We start from the raw sequence: 16,011 nt of genomic DNA, 5'->3' as shown, positions 1-16,011 counted from the left end.
TGTAGACATGGCTGAATCAAGGCCAACAAGGACATATTCAAAACGGCCAGTATGATAACAATAAAATCAGATCACAATTCTGTGAGCACTCTTAATGGACCATAGCTGGGATTTTTCATACAAAGGCTTCAGCTCTATAGCCCTTGTCCTTCCAGAGTAGCTCACTTGACTTTCAGTCCAAGTGAAATCAGGTGGTGGGTTATCTTGGCCCTAGTGAGATACAACTTATAGGCCAACAACGCATCACCTGTCATCAGGTAATCAGACACTCAGACGGCAAGTGCCCTCCTTGTTAGTCAGGGACAAGGTGCGCGGACATTTTAAAAAAAAAAATTATCATCAACTGCACAGAGTGAGTGAGTGAGTCAGGTTTAACACCGCTTTTAACAGTATTCCAGTTATATCACGGCGTGTCAGCTTAATGTGGGAGGAAAGCCCGAACTGATGCAGGTCTAAGAGGTTTACCACTTCAGTGAAACCCACGAGCATGGGTATGGTGCTGACAAACCTAGAAACATAATTGGGGCGAACCGGGATTCAAACCCACAATCATAGGTTTCTGGCGTTCCTAAGGGACAACTCTGCACAGCGAATCGCGGCGCCTTAGACGACTGGGCCACCCGTGCCCCCTTCAACTGCGAAGATATTAAGGCCTTCACCAATTGGACTTACCAGTTAGGGGGGCCTCTTGCCCACGCGGCAATTAAATTCCCATAACTCTGTGTAGAAATTCAGTTTGGCCTGTTTTTACATTTTTTCCCCATTTTTGTTATCAAAAAGTATTAACTTGCATGAAGAAAGACAATAATAGTAAAATACATTCATTATGTTTGTATTAATGTACTTTTGAAAAAAATTTAACTGTAATCTTGACTTAGATTCTGGGCACGCCAGAAACCTATGATTGTGGGTTCGAATCCCGGTTCGCCCCAATTATGTTTCTAGGTTTGTCAGCACCATACCCGTGCTCGTAGGTTTCACCGAAGTGGTAAACGTCTGAGACCTGCATCACTTCGGGCTTTCCTCCCACATTAAGCTGACACGCCGTGATATAACTGGAATACTGTTAAAAGCGGTGTTAAACCAAACTCACTCACTCACTCACTCTTATCTGTGGTGCGTAAGCAATCTTTTTCATAGACAGGACGGCCAAATATACCTGGCACACTGATGATTTACAGTTGGCAGTGTCAAGTATGGCACAATGGATGAAAATATTTATGTTTTCACTATTAACATGCACGACTGATTAGTGTTTAGAGGAACAGTTATTAAAGCAAACATTTAATGTCAGAATCAATATTTGTTACCTAGTGTGCAACTGTGACCGATACTTGTATCAAGAAGTTAAAAATCGTGAGCCATCCATGCATCAGTGTACTGTCCCACCACTATGCTAAACTGTGTCCCGCTCTTGTGTGTTACAGATCTGCCAGTACAGTGACAGCCAAGAGCCCGGCTTCTACTATGCTTTGGGTGTGCAGGACAAGGCTTACTTCAAGGCAGGACGTGACCGCCAGGACTCACTCCATATGGAACTCCGATTCAAAGGAGTAGAGTAAGTAGTTTCTCCTGTAGGACATGTTGTGTGGTTGAGTTTAACACTATTTTAAACAGAATTTGAGTTACCATATTCGATGTTATGAGTGCCCTGTTCTGATAAGCGCCCACGGGAATATTTGCTAATATATTGGCTAGTTAACAATCCCAATCAGCACCCCTTCCGATTGATCAATGTACACAAGAATTATCTATTCATGTATAATATGTGTGTTATATGCACGTTTAATTATGGGCAATTAAATTCTGGAAAAATATATCTGTCGTATATAAACATTTCAGGCTGTCAGCATAAACCATGAAATTTATGATCTTTCAACTCTGTTTTTTTCACTAAAATAATATTCTATTATAGCTAAAATGGTTAGAATTATCATTAAACCGCCTGCATGTTATCAAAAATAAGCGGGCCACTGTAACTTGACAATGTCCTCATATTCTTGACGACAGGCCATTATCACGCCTGTTGTTAGGTGACGTCCTAGGATAGGGAAAGGTGACGTCACGTTCAATAGTGTCGTCATCTCGGTCTTTTCAACTGCCCTCCTTCATCGGGCAGTTAATGGAAGACCTCAGGCTTTTGCAAATGAGAATGCCCTGAAAAATAGCGTTACCCTTATAATAAGAACCCCCTATTTCTGATTTTGAGAGCGCCCTGGGTGCTTATTACGTCGAATATGGTATGTCATGTTGTGTAGGATTGATGTACGAGGAAAACCTAAAGTCATAGGTCATAGATGTTTACTTTGTTGAAACCCACGAGCACATGTAAGACATTGGTGAATAAAGGATCTGGATTAGGGCAAATCTGGATCCTGGTTTGACTAAGGGACATAACTGCACTGCAGATTGATGAGCTTCAAACCACTAGCTGGTCCACCCATACTTCCTAGTCCTAGATAGATGCACATCAACTTGAGAATAGCATACCATCAGACAAGACCATCCACCAACAGCTTCAGAATAGTGCACCATCAGACAAGACAATTAATCAACAGCTTCAGATTAGTGTACCCTCAGACAAGACCATCCACCAACTCTTTCAGAATAGTGTACCCTCAGACAAGACAATCCACCAACAGTTTCAGATTAGTGTACCCTCAGACAAGACAATCCACCAACTCCTTCAGAATAGTGTACCCTCAGACAAGACCATCCACCAACAGCTTCAGAATGGTGCACCATCAGACAAGAACATCCACGAACAGCTTCAGATTAGTGTAGCCTCAGACAAGAACATCCACCAACAGCTTCAGATTTGTGTACCCTCAGACGAGACCATCCACCAACTCCTTCAGAATAGTGCACCATCAGACAAGACCATTCACCAACAGCTTCAGATTAGTTGACCATCAGACAAGACCATCCACCAACTCCTTCAGAATAGTGCACCATCTGACAAGACAATCCACCAACACTTCCACCAACAGTATGAAACTTGGATGATCTAAATGTGTGACCCAGCTGAATGTATGTCATTGTACCCAAACAACACAAATTGCTGCTTATGCTATCAACCACTAGGTGTCCTTGGTGCCGTTCTACAAAACAACCTTAGCGCCTTGTCTGTCGTAAGTCTATTTTAAGGTATGGGAGTAACGGTCACCTTAGCGCTAAGATTGCTTTGTAACATACTCACTCACTCACAAGACTTGGGTCACCCTCCCAATTATGTTGCAGGTCGATGAGGCGTAGAGAAGTCGTTGTCCACCTCATCTGTGATGAGGAGAGGACGTTGGTTGAAGACGGGCTATTTCGGATTGTCAAGGACATCGGCCGGGGTGAGCCTGTGGTAAGTATTTTTTTCTTACCGAACATTTCCTGCACACCATGGTAACCATGGTAACTATAGATCAGGAATAATCCAGGGTTCTTAACCGAAAGCCATTTAGCACTTTTCTTGTTGTAGGTCAAGTTCAAGGTTAGTAAGCAAGTAATTATTGCTTAAAGCAGCACCAGTGATAGTGCAGGTATTTGAAAATGGAGTACGGATGTTAAAGCATCCTCAGGACTGACCAGTTGATATTCTTCATGGGGAATATTTTGAAAAAATAGATGGCTCCAAAAAAAACTGGTCAAAAATAATTATTCACGAAAGAAAATTGTTTGCTGTCTCCAAATGCTAAGATTCTTTTCTGGAAGAGGAACATTTACTTCTTTGGTTTTCATAGAGCTGAGTAGGTGGTGATTAAGTGGCCACACTGTCTTCTTTGTGTGTCCAGGTCTGGCGTATGAACTGGAAGAAATAGGACATCGCATTATACCCACGCTTACTCTATGTTGAAATGACCGCCTCCGTGGTCTTGTGGTAGAGCGTCCGCCCAGAGAGCGGAAGGTCCGGAGTTCGAACTCCGGCCGCATCATACCAAAAGACGTTAAAAGATGGTACTTATTGTTACCCTGTCTGGCGCTTGGCATTAAGGGGCTAAAACAAGGACTGGTCGGCTCGGAGTCAGTATACTGTGTCTGAGTGGGGTATTCATGTTAAACTGCGGCATGGTATCTCAATTAGCTAGCACTATAAATCGGCATCAGTTCGGTCTAGTACAACCAGCCACACACACACACACGTGCATGCACGTCACTACATAAGTGCAATCATCTTGGACGCGACGTTAAACCCCATTTCACCTCCGCTATGTTGATCTGTGTGTTCAGGGGTTTGTCCAGACTTGCTCAGAGGCTGATATTTGGCCCAAAGTCTTCAACAATTTTCAGTAAACATTCCTCTTCTTGAAAAAATAGTTCTCACTAATGTGATGGCTTTGTGGAGGTGATTTTAGAACTAATAAAGAGGATCAGGCATAGCTTGACATTATTGTATTGAATGCAATGTTATTGTCCTCTGAAAATAAGAAAAAAAAAACAATTTTGAACAATTTAACACTTTTTTTGCCAATTTTCTTGCCAAGGGAACTTAGTGTGAAATCCTAAATACATCCCTTGTATCAATGTTGCAGGAAGCAGAGCTTCATCACAAATGCTGTTGCCCTAATGGCTGTTTGGGAAAGTCTCTGGATGGTAGGTGTCTGTGAATTATTGAACATATTGGGTTGAAAGAAAGAGACGTTGGTTCTCAGTCATGGCTTACAGGACATTTGTGACACATTGGTAGAGTTTGGGGGACAACAAAGACATGATGGAACAATCTTACCAACACCAGGGGTTATCCAAGCGGTGTAAGTGTCCCATCAAAAAGCTTAAGTTTGATTCCCCAGAAGGGTTTGTTTGTTTGTTTGTTTGATTGTTTGTTTGTTTGTTTGTTTGTTACGACAAGCATGGGCTGCTGAAGACCTATTCTAACCCGGAATCTTCAAGGGACTGTTACAACGTGTGAAACCATTCTTTGTGTCTCAGTAGAAAGAAATCCTTATTGATGTCACATGCCTATGTCTGTCGATGTCAGTATTGACGTGAGTGTTGATGTCAGTGTTGATGTCAGTGTCGGTGTCAGTGTCGATGTCAGTGTCGATGTCAGTGTCGATGTCAGTGTCGGTGTCAGTGTCGATGTCAGTGTCGATGTCAGTGTTGATGTCAATCAGTGTTGGTGCCACGTGCCTATGTCTGTCGATTTCAGTATTGACGTGTGTGTTGATGTCAGTGTCGATGTCAGTGTCGATGTCAGTTGATGTGTCAGTGTCGATGTCAGTGTCGATGTCAGTGCTGATGTGTCAGTGTCGATGTCAGTGTTGATGTCAGTCAGTGTTGATGTCAGTCAGTGTTGATGTCAGTCAGTGTTGATGTCGGTGTTGATGTCAGTGTCGATGTCAGTGTCGATGTCAGTGTTGATGTCAGTTGATGTGTCAGTGTCGATGTCAGTGTTGATGTCAGTGTTGATGTCAGTGTTGATGTCAGTGTTGATGTCAGTCAGTGTTGATGTCAGTGTCGATGTCAGTGTTGATGTCAGTGTCGATGTCAGTGTTGATGTCAGTTGATGTGTCAGTGTTGATGTCAGTGTCGATGTCAGTGTTGATGTCAGTTGTCAGTGTTGATGTCAGTCAGTGTTGATGTCAGTCAGTGTTGATGTCAGTGTCGATGTCAGTGTTGATGTCAGTTGATGTGTCAGTGTTGATGTCAGTGTCGATGTCAGTGTTGATGTCAGTTGATGTGTCAGTGTCGATGTCAATGTTGATGTCAGTTTTGATGTCAGTGTCGATGTCAGTGTTGATGTCAGTTGATGTGTAAGTGTCGATGTCAGTGTTGATGTCAGTTGATGTGTCAGTGTTGATGTCAGTCAGTGTTGATGTCAGTCAGTGTTGATGTCAGTGTTGATGTCAGTGTTGATGTCAGTTGATGTGTCAGTGTCGATGTCAGTTGATGTGTCAGTGTCGATGTCAGTGTTGATGTCAGTGTTGATGTCAGTGTCGATGTCAGTCAGTGTTGATGTCAGTGTCGATGTCAGTTGATGTGTCAGTGTCGATGTCAGTTGATGTGTCAGTGTCGATGTGTCAGTGTCGATGTCAGTTGATGTGTCAGTGTCGATGTGTCAGTGTCGATGTCAGTGTCGATGTCAGTGTCGATGTAAGTGTCGAGGTCAGTGTATGATGTCAGACACACAGTGTAGGGACACACACACACACCAACTGCTTCCTGTTGCCAGCTCATCCTCCTTAACACCAGGAGGTAATGACTCTCACCGAGATCTTCCCCTAAAAAATAGGAAACATGCAGCATGTATCAGATTCCCAGTCTACTGTTTGACTTTCCATCCAGTCGGTTACACAGCTGTCTTCTTACTTAGAGGGTGCTGATGGGAGAGTGTTACAAGTCAGTAGTCAGTAGTCAGTAAAATCTGTGGCCAATAGTCAGTCATCAATTAGTAGTCAATTGTTTTCAGGCTTACCGTATTTTCTTGAGTATAGTGCATACTTTTTAAAAAAAAAAAAAGCTGTGTAGAAGGGTTGCACATTATACACGCCCTAATGATTTTCGATGTTTTTTGTCCCAATGCAAAGACATGTAACAATGGAAATACCATGTCAACAAATCTGTACTGAGGTATGCAAATTAATCATGGAATTACTCTGTCTGTTTATAAAAGCGTTCATTGTACATCTGACTTATGTTTGTAACTTGTTTCATTAATGCTCTTAAAAATTCCTTTCAATATTGTTTTAATTCATTTTGAGAAACTATGTGTGAAGCAATCGGAAGATCGCATAACCTCACCGTTATTAACAGCAACCATGGTCAGATTACCGCTACTGATGCCTTGAAACAAACTATAGTTGATGGAGAATGGATACATATATCATAAATGCCATACTTTGACTCGTTAAAAGTCATATTTGTTGTAGTTTGGCGATCATATAGTTCTCGCGATCACATGTGCAAGAGCCTTGACGGTGACTGGTCAAATTGTTCCATGCGAAAAAAATAACTGGCAATAGTGATGAGCTGCACTGAATTGCTACACATAAGGTTATTATTATTTTTATGCTTGGGTGCGCACTATACTCAAGAAAATATGGTATTAAAAAAAGCAGATGCGGATCGTGAGTCGGTCTGTGGGGAAACGTGGTCAGCTGGATTTGCTTTACTTACATTCTTGCAGGAGATTTTTTACGCTAAACAATAATTTATGCTGAGCAGTTTTTTTATGAACATTTTACATCAATCGTTTACGATGAAATTTTGATTCATCTTACGTTTACAACTTTTATATGAGTTGTTTTATGGTAAACAGTACACCCCATCAGCACCCTCCTTCTTGCAGTGCTCCTCCACAAGTACGTGTGTCTACATGTGTGTTGTATGACATCACTACTGTCGGCTGCTGACCTGATTTGTCACACAGATATTTCACATATGGGTCATTATTTACGAAGGCAACAAAAAACGTGACATGGGACTATTTTTTCAAAATACCATATTACCGTAAAAAAATTTATATTTTAAAGATTTTACCAACGAGATTGTCAATTTTGCAATAAGAATTTCTTTCAGAAATGCAGGTTTCTACGATTACTATTCCATTTCATATGCTAATGCATCAGAATATATAAATAAACTAGTTTTGTTTGTTTGTTTGTTTGTTTGTTGTTTAACGCCGTACTCAGCAATATTCCAGCTATATGACGGCGGTCTGTAAAATAATCGAGTCTGGACCAGACAATCCAGTGATTGACATCATGAGCATCGATGACATGCATCAACCAAGTCAGTGAGCCTGACCACCAGATCCCGTTAGTCGCCTCTTACGACAAGCATAGTCGCCTTTTACGGCAAGTATGGGTTGCTGCAGACCTATTCTACCCCGAAATCTTCACGGGTCTAAATAAACTAGTAGACGTCCAAAGTGAATACTGTGTATCTCCTTCATAGGTCCATCGGTTATACACCGCCTCCGTGGTCTAGTGGTAGAGCGTCCGCCTGGAGAATGGAAGGTCCGGGGTTCGATCCCCGGCTGCGTCATACCAAAAGACGTTAAAAGATGGTACTTGTTACGCTGTCTGGTGCTCGGCATTAAGGGGCTAAAACAAGGACTGGTCTGCTCGGAGTCAGTATACTGTGTCTGAGTGGGGTATTCATGTTAAACTGCGGCATGGTATCTCAGTGAGCTAGCACTATGAATCAGCATTAGTCCGGACTAGTACAAGCAGCCACACAAACACACACACCTACATGCACGTCGCTACATAAGTGCAATAATCTTGGACGCAACGTTAAACCCCATTCCACCTCACCTCACCATCGGTTATATAGAAAATATAGACCCAATACTTTCGTACTGAAGCACTAAATCAACACTGTCTTCTTTGGTGTAACTTAATATGTGGTTAGGAAACATCTAGAAACCGTGGTTCAGTGGTGCTAGTCGACAGATCACAAGATGAAAGTTGGATGGAAAGCGTCATGTCCATTGTGTGATTTTAAATTTCTTTGTAAGTGTACTAAATGCTGAAACAATACTGGATCCAATGAATTTAGCACATCTCGTTCATGAAAAATGGGTGTGTCACAAATTTGATTCCAAATATATCACTTTTTGACATTGTTTTCTTGTAATAATATATTTTTAAGGTTGAAGTTTTGTAAAGTTGTGTATTTTATCTTGCAAATAATCCAACTTACCTGGTTGAAGGTAGTGTGAAACCGTTTCTATTGAGCCAAAACTCCACCCCTATAAGAATGTCACCAAGGTGAATAATAGCCCATGTATGACCTGCAATTTGTTATATGACAGTAAAATTTATTATTAAATAATGTTGTAATTGTATAACATTGATTCTGTTGAGAATCAGTAGAAGCGCATAGCATTGTGTGTTGACAATGGTTAGTTGTCAGGAATGTAGTGCTATCTAATGTAAGCTGTGGTGTGGAAGTTACTATATTTAGATGCTTTTCGACAAGCTCCTTCCGAGCACGTGACACCTTCGTTACACCCTTGGTAACATCGCTGCTACCAGTGTGGGCGCGGCCATTACAAGAATCTGCCGTCTAACCTCAAATGTAGTAACGTTTATACATTTGTTAATGTCTTTGGGAATGTCAATACAGTTATTTTTGAAAAGGTTTACGACTGACCATATTTCCCAGATGAATTTAACTTTTTGTTTGTTTGATCAGATTGGTTCCAGATTGCAGACGAACAGAAAATCACTCAAATCCCTCCTTACACACTCACTATGCCAATTCCATGATTGTTAAAATGAAATAGAAATTCAAATTGACAAATAAAGACAATAATTTAGTTAGAGTAAGAGTATTCGGCGTCACGACAGTCATTGCTTGCTTTTAAGCATAACGGTCCGTCGGTTCAACTCCAACAGAGACCATATACCTGTGGTCTCTGACCCCGAGCATGGTTGTGACCACCTATCCTAGTGGGGAGTTTTGGCTGGTGGCAGCGATAGTGTAGAGAGCTCCGCGAACGGGCTATCGCTGTGAGGAGCTTGGCTTTTCGAGACAAGTGTAATGTGGAATTTTCTAGAACTAATCCAGCATTGAAGAAGGTATATAGACTATGTAAGCTGCAAGGGCATGTCTCTCTCATCTCACATTACATCAAGACCAGCGGTTGTGAAGATCAGGTTTTTCACCCTGGCTATCCAACCTAGGCCCTTTTTTGAAAGCTTGACCACTGTTGCTGCTAGGTGAATATTATTAACATTATCTTTTTGCTATTACCACTGCTATTGTATTTAATACTGCCATTGTAATTACTTTACAGTTACTTTTGTATTGATTTGTAAACCTAGTTAATTTTATGATATAATTGTCAATTGTATACCATTTGTTTATTGGTTTGACATTGAATTCTTTAACACATAGATTTAACTTATTGTTTATATTTGGAAGTTGGCACATTGGAAAAAAATAAAAAGTAATTAAAAAGCTCAAGGTGATAGATTGGGTGACCCTAAAAAATTATATAGATGAAAAAAAATAAAATCTTTGCAAATTGAAAAACTTACGTGTTCATCTACAAAAATGTCAGAAGAGACTCGCATTATTAATGGTAACCATGGTAACATATTCTGATCATTCTTGACATCTGTTTGAAGAAGAGGAACAATCTTGGAACTATTTATTTGGGTCTTATTTTCATATTAACTTTTTCCCAGAAAATTTCACCAAAACTCCATAAAGAAAAATACGAAAGCTTACGACAAGAAGTAATAATTTCAAGGAAACGTTTGAAGCAAGCCAGATTGACTCCTATTGTAGGAGGTACAATTTTGTCAGTGGAAAGGCTTCAGTACAATGAGAGTTCTTGGAATACACTTGCCTCATTGACTGGGTACGACCTTCTCTGAGGTAATGAGGAATCCCACTGTGTCACTGTGATATAGTGGGATGCGAAACCCTCACTCGCCCACTGTGGTGTGATGACATACATGGAAGTGGTGATGCTTGAAAGTTGCTGACTTTGAATACCATGTTGCTTCTATATACATCAATGTTGCTATGGTTACAATGTTGCTGCCATTTTCCACAATGCTGCTTACAAAGGTTACAGTGTCGTTCACTAAGGTTACAGTGTCGTTCACTAAGGTTACAGTGTCGTTCACTAAGGTTACAGTGTCGTTCACTAAGGTTACAGTGTTGTTCACTAAGGTTACAGTGTTCACTAAGGTTACAGTGTTGTTCACAAAGGTTACAGTGTCGTTCACTAAGGTTACAGTGTCGTTCACTAAGGTTACAGTGTCGTTCACTAAGGTTACAGACCCGTGAAGATCCGGGTAAGATAGGTCTTCAGCAACACATACTTGCCGGAAGAGGCGACTTTGCTTGTCGCAAGAGGTGACGAACGGGATTGGGTGGTCAGGCTCGCTGACTTGGTTGATGTATGTCATCGTATTTGCTTGTCGCAAGAGGTGACGAACGGGATCGGGTGGTCAGCCTCGCTGACTTGGTTGATGTATGATGTACTGACCTGACTAATACACAATGGATACGATGACTTAGTGCTAAGGTGATCGTAACTCCCATACTTAAAAATAGGCTTACGATCATCGTAGCACTAAGATCACTTTGTTGAATGGGGTCCAGAGCCCTGTTCCACAAAGTGATCTTAGCGCTAAGTCGATCGTAACTCCCATTCTTTAACACTGACTTATGATCATCGTAGCGCTAAGGTCACTTTGTTGAATGGGGTCCAGATGTTGCTGTTGTTAAAGTGTTGCTGCTATATTCCAGAGTCCAAGGGCAAGAAAGGTGCTGATGGTGGTATGTTGCTGATCCTGGTGGGGACGGTCCTGACGTTGCTGTTTGTTGCTGCTGCCATCGGGGGTCTGTGCTACATCAAGCGCACCCATCTGCAGATCTACTACAAGTTGCCAGGTGGGATTTGTCTGTACGACCAGACCCGTGAAGATTCCGGGGTGGAATTGGTCTTCAGCAACCCATGCTTGCCGTAAAAGGCGACAAACAGGATTGGGTGGTCAGGCTCGCTGACTTGGTTGATGCATGTCATCGATCCTGATTGCGTGGATCAATGCTCATGATATCAATCACTGGACTGTCTGGTCCAGACTCGATTATTTACAGAATGTCGTCATATAGCTGGAATATTGCTGAGTGCGGCGTTAAACAACAAACCAACCAACCAACCAACCAACCAACTGTATGACCAGCTCCATGCACTGTCAGGCAATGTCTGGAGTATTAGTTGTCTTATGCTGAAGTCAGCATTATTCCAGCTGTGTATCAAGTCGGCCTGCAAGTAACCGAGTCTGGACCAGGCAAACCAATGTTCAGTGGTATGAACAATGTCCCACACTGGCAGTATACTACGACAGGCAATCAATGTTGTCACTGAGCTTGACAACTCAATCCAACCTCTTTCAACAAGGGATAGATTGATGGTGCCTAATGTAAACCATGACCCTTAATGTAGACCAGGGTGTCGTTGTACAAAACGTTCTAACGCTAAGGGGTCATAACTCCCATACCTTAACATAGACTTACGACAGTCATAGAGCTATATGACTATATTTATACGATGGCACCCAGATCCTTAAAGTAAACCCTGATCCCTCTTTTAAACCCTGATCCCTCTTTTAAACCCTGATCCCTCTTTTAAACCCTGATCCCTATTTTAAACCCTGATCCCTCATTTAAACCCTGATCCCTTTTTAAAACCCTGATCCCTCTTTTAAACCCTGATCCCTCATTTAAACCCTGATCCTTCATTTAGACCCTGATCCCTCTTTTAAACCCTGATCCCTGCAGCGTGGATTCCTTGTGTGGGACTGACATCCCCCCCCCTCTTCCCTCTTTGAAGCATAATGTAGATGTATGCAATAAATGTTTGCATTGGTCATTGGTGAGAGATTTTCAACACAATGACTGAATGTGATTTGCCAATTCCCATAATGCACATTCTTCAAAGATCTGTACCTGTGCTTGGCATCCATCTTTTGTCAGTAATATCCCAATATATTTTGCTCACACAAAGTATTGTTTGTTGTTTTACGCCGCACTCTGCAGTATTCCAGCTATATGACCCGATCCCGTAAGTCACCTCTTACGACAAGCATAGTTGCCTTTTACGACAAGAATGGGTTGCTGAAGAACTATTCTACCCGGGATCTTCACGGGTCTCACACAAAGTAAAGTTAATACAAAGTTAAGGCAAGTAATGTGTTAGGGTTATTTATCATAACAGAGATTATACACTGGATAATGGACTGACACTGGAGTGATGTCACCCTGGACCTGACTGATACTGAGTGATGTCCATGGACCTAACTGACACTGTGTGATGTCACCCTGGACCTGACTGATACTGAATGATGTCCCTGGACCTGACTGATACTGAGTGATGTCACCCTGGACCTGACTAATACTGAGTGATGTCCCTGGACCTGACTGATACTGAGTGATGTCACCCTGGACCTAACTGACACTGAGTGATGTCACCCTGGACCTGACTGATACTGGGTGATGTCACCCTGGACCTGACTGATACTGAGTGATGTCACCCTGGACCTGACTGATACTGGGTGATGTCACCCTGGACCTAACTGATACTGAGTGATGTCACCCTGGACCTGACTGATACTGAGTGATGTCACCCTGGACCTGACTGATACTGAGTGATGTCCCTGGACCTGACTGATACTGAGTGATGTCTCTGGACCTGTCTGATACTGAGTGATGTCCCTGGACCTGACTGATACTGAGAGATGTCCCTGGACCTGACTGATACTGAACGATGTCACCCTGGACCTGACTGATACTGAGAGATGTCACCCTGGACCTGACTGATACTGAGAGATGTCACCCTGGACCTGACTGATACTGAGAGATGTCACCCTGGACCTGACTGATACTGAGTGATGTCCCTGCACCTGATTGATCCTGAGTGATGTCCCTGGACCTGACTGATACTGAGTGATGTCACCCTGGACCTGACTGATACTGAACGATGTCACCCTGTTCCTGACTGATACTGAGAAATGTCCCTGGACCTGACTGATACTGAGTGATGTCACCCTGGACCTGACTGATACTGAGTGACGCCTGTGAAGTACATCGAACAGGCAAATGTGATGGACGTGAAAATGCTGTAACCATGACAACATTGACTTCTTTTTACCTCAAGTTATAACACCTGAGGCAGAGCATAGACAGGAATCTGCATGATCCCTTAAAAGCTGTTATTGAGCAGTAAACTGGGGGATGTTAGTTGCACAGTACCCTGATGATGCTGGAGGGGGTTTCAGGTATCTCCTGAAATCCGGCATGTCTGTTTGCAGAGGCCATGCGCCTTCAAGTATCTCTTCCTTGTCTCACAGACTTAATAAGCTTGGTGTTTTGTGGCAGCAATAACAGGCAAAAACAATCTGGATTTCAAGGCCCTGGCTGCAAGAGATCAGTTGTCTCATGGCCTTTGTGGACTGTCCACGGTATATCCACAGGATATCAGAATGAAGGTGAACCATCTTGAGATGTTGACATGTCTGGCTTCTTGTCTACACAAAACAAGGTTCTTTGTGTGGGTCAATGTAACCTATCAGATATAGGTCATAACTATGTTGTTTCTTCCATCATTTGGGATTCAAGGCCGAATAGGTCCCAAGTTCCCCATGCTTGTCTCCCTGTGGGGATTCAAGGCCGAATAGGTCCCTAGTTCCCCATGCTTGTCTCCCTGTAGGAATTTGGAGCAGAATAGGTCCCCAATATGCTTGTCTCCCTGTGGCAATATGGAGCAGAATAGGTCCCCAATACCCCATACTTGTCTACGTTTGGGAGTTTGGAGCAGAATAGGTCCCCAATACCCCATGCTTGTCTCCCTGTGGGGATTTGGAGCAGAATAGGTCCCCAACACCCCATGCTTGTCTCCCTGTGGGGATTTGGAGCAGAATAGGTCCCCAATACACCATGCTTGTCTCCCTGTGGGGATTTGGAGCAGAATAGGTCCCCAATACCCCATGCTTGTCTCCCTGTAGGAATTTGGAGCAGAATAGGTCCCCAATATGCTTGTCTCCCTGTGGGAATATGGAGCAGAATAGGTCCCCAACACCCCATGCTTGTCTCCCTGTGGGGATTTGGAGCAGAATAGGTCCCCAGTTCCCCATGCTTGTCTCCCTGTGGGGATTTGGAGCAGAATAGGTCCCCAGTACCCCATGCTTGTCTCCCTGTGGGGATTTGGAGCAGAATAGGTCCCCAGTTCCCCATGCTTGTCTCCCTGTGGGGATTTGGAGCAGAATAGGTCCCCAATTTCCCATGCTTGTCTCCCTGTGGGAATTTGGAGCAGAATAGGTCCCCAATATGCTTGTCTCCCTGTGGCAATATGGAGCAGAATAGGTCCCCAATACCCCATACTTGTCTCCCTTTGGGAATTTGGAGCAGAATAGGTCCCCAATACCCCATGCTTGTCTCCCTGTGGGGATTCGGAGTAGAATAGGTCCCCAATACCCCATGCTTGTCTCCCTGTGGGGATTTGGAGCAGAATAGGTCCCCAATACCCCATGCTTGTCTCCCTGTGGGGATTTGGAGCAGAATAAGTCCCCAATACCCCATGCTTGTCTCCCTGTGGGGATTTGGAGCAGAATAGGCCCCCTATACACCATGCTTGTCTCCCTGTGGGGATTTGGAGCAGAATGGGTCCCCAGTACCCCATGCTTGTCTCCCTGTGGTGATTTGGAGCAGAATAGGTCCCCAGTTCCCCATGCTTGTCTCCCTGTGGGGATTTGGAGCAGAATAAGTCCCCAATACCCCATGCTTGTCTCCCTGAAGGGATTTGGAGCAGAATAGGTCCCCAATACCCCATGCTTGTCTCCCTGTGGGGATTTGGAGCAGAATGGGTCCCCAGTACCCCATGCTTGTCTTCATCTAGGGATTCGTACAGAATAGGTCCACAGTACCCCATGCTTGTCTTTCTGTGGTGATTTGGAGCAGAATAGGTCCCCAGTTCCCCATGCTTGTCTTAATCTAGGGATTCGGACAGAATAGGTCCACAGTACACCTTACTTGTCATCTAGGTATTTGGACAGAATAGGTCCCCAGTACCCCATGCTTGTCTTTCTGTGGTGATTTGGAGCAGAATAGGTCCCCAGTACCCCATGCTTGTCTTTCTGTGGTGATTTGGAGCAGAATAGGTCCCCAGTACCCCATGCTTGTCTACCTGTGGGGATTCCAGGCAGAATAGGTTCCCAGTACCCCATGCTTGTCTACCTGTGGGGATTCCAGGCAGAATAGGTCCCAGCACCCCATGCTTGTCTACCTGTGGGGATTCCAGGCAGAATAGGTCCCAGTACCCCATGCTTGTCTACCTGTGGGGATTCCAGGCAAAATAGGTCCCCAGTACCCCATGCTTGTCTACCTGTGGGGATTCCAGGCAGAATAGGTCCCAGTACCCCATGCTTGTCTACCTGTGGGGATTCCAGGCAGAATAGGTCCCAGTACCCCATGCTTGTCTACCTGTGGGGATTCCAGGCAAAATAGGTCCCCAGTACCCCATGCTTGTCTACCTTAAACCTTGACTTGTGACAGTCACAG

The 16,011-nt window shown here is 43.5% G+C and overlaps 1 protein-coding gene across 1 annotated transcript in view; it reads left to right on the top strand.

The window, feature by feature from the left end:
- Window positions 1–16,011, top strand: part of LOC139477854 (probable serine/threonine-protein kinase drkC) — a 53,201-nt gene that overhangs the window by 17,363 nt on the left and 19,827 nt on the right. The window contains exons 3-6 of the mRNA XM_071260289.1: window positions 1,428–1,558; window positions 3,241–3,352; window positions 4,521–4,581; window positions 11,203–11,346. Coding sequence (XP_071116390.1) covers window positions 1,428–1,558; window positions 3,241–3,352; window positions 4,521–4,581; window positions 11,203–11,346 — 448 coding nt within the window. The remainder of the gene's footprint in view (window positions 1–1,427; window positions 1,559–3,240; window positions 3,353–4,520; window positions 4,582–11,202; window positions 11,347–16,011) is intronic.

This window comes from Haliotis cracherodii, unplaced genomic scaffold (genome assembly GCF_022045235.1).
Source record: "Haliotis cracherodii isolate W230 unplaced genomic scaffold, xgHalCrac1.p SCAF_36, whole genome shotgun sequence".
NCBI lineage: Eukaryota > Metazoa > Mollusca > Gastropoda > Lepetellida > Haliotidae > Haliotis > Haliotis cracherodii.
Note: the sequence above shows the minus strand (reverse complement) of the source record. Positions and strands in the feature narration are given on the sequence as shown.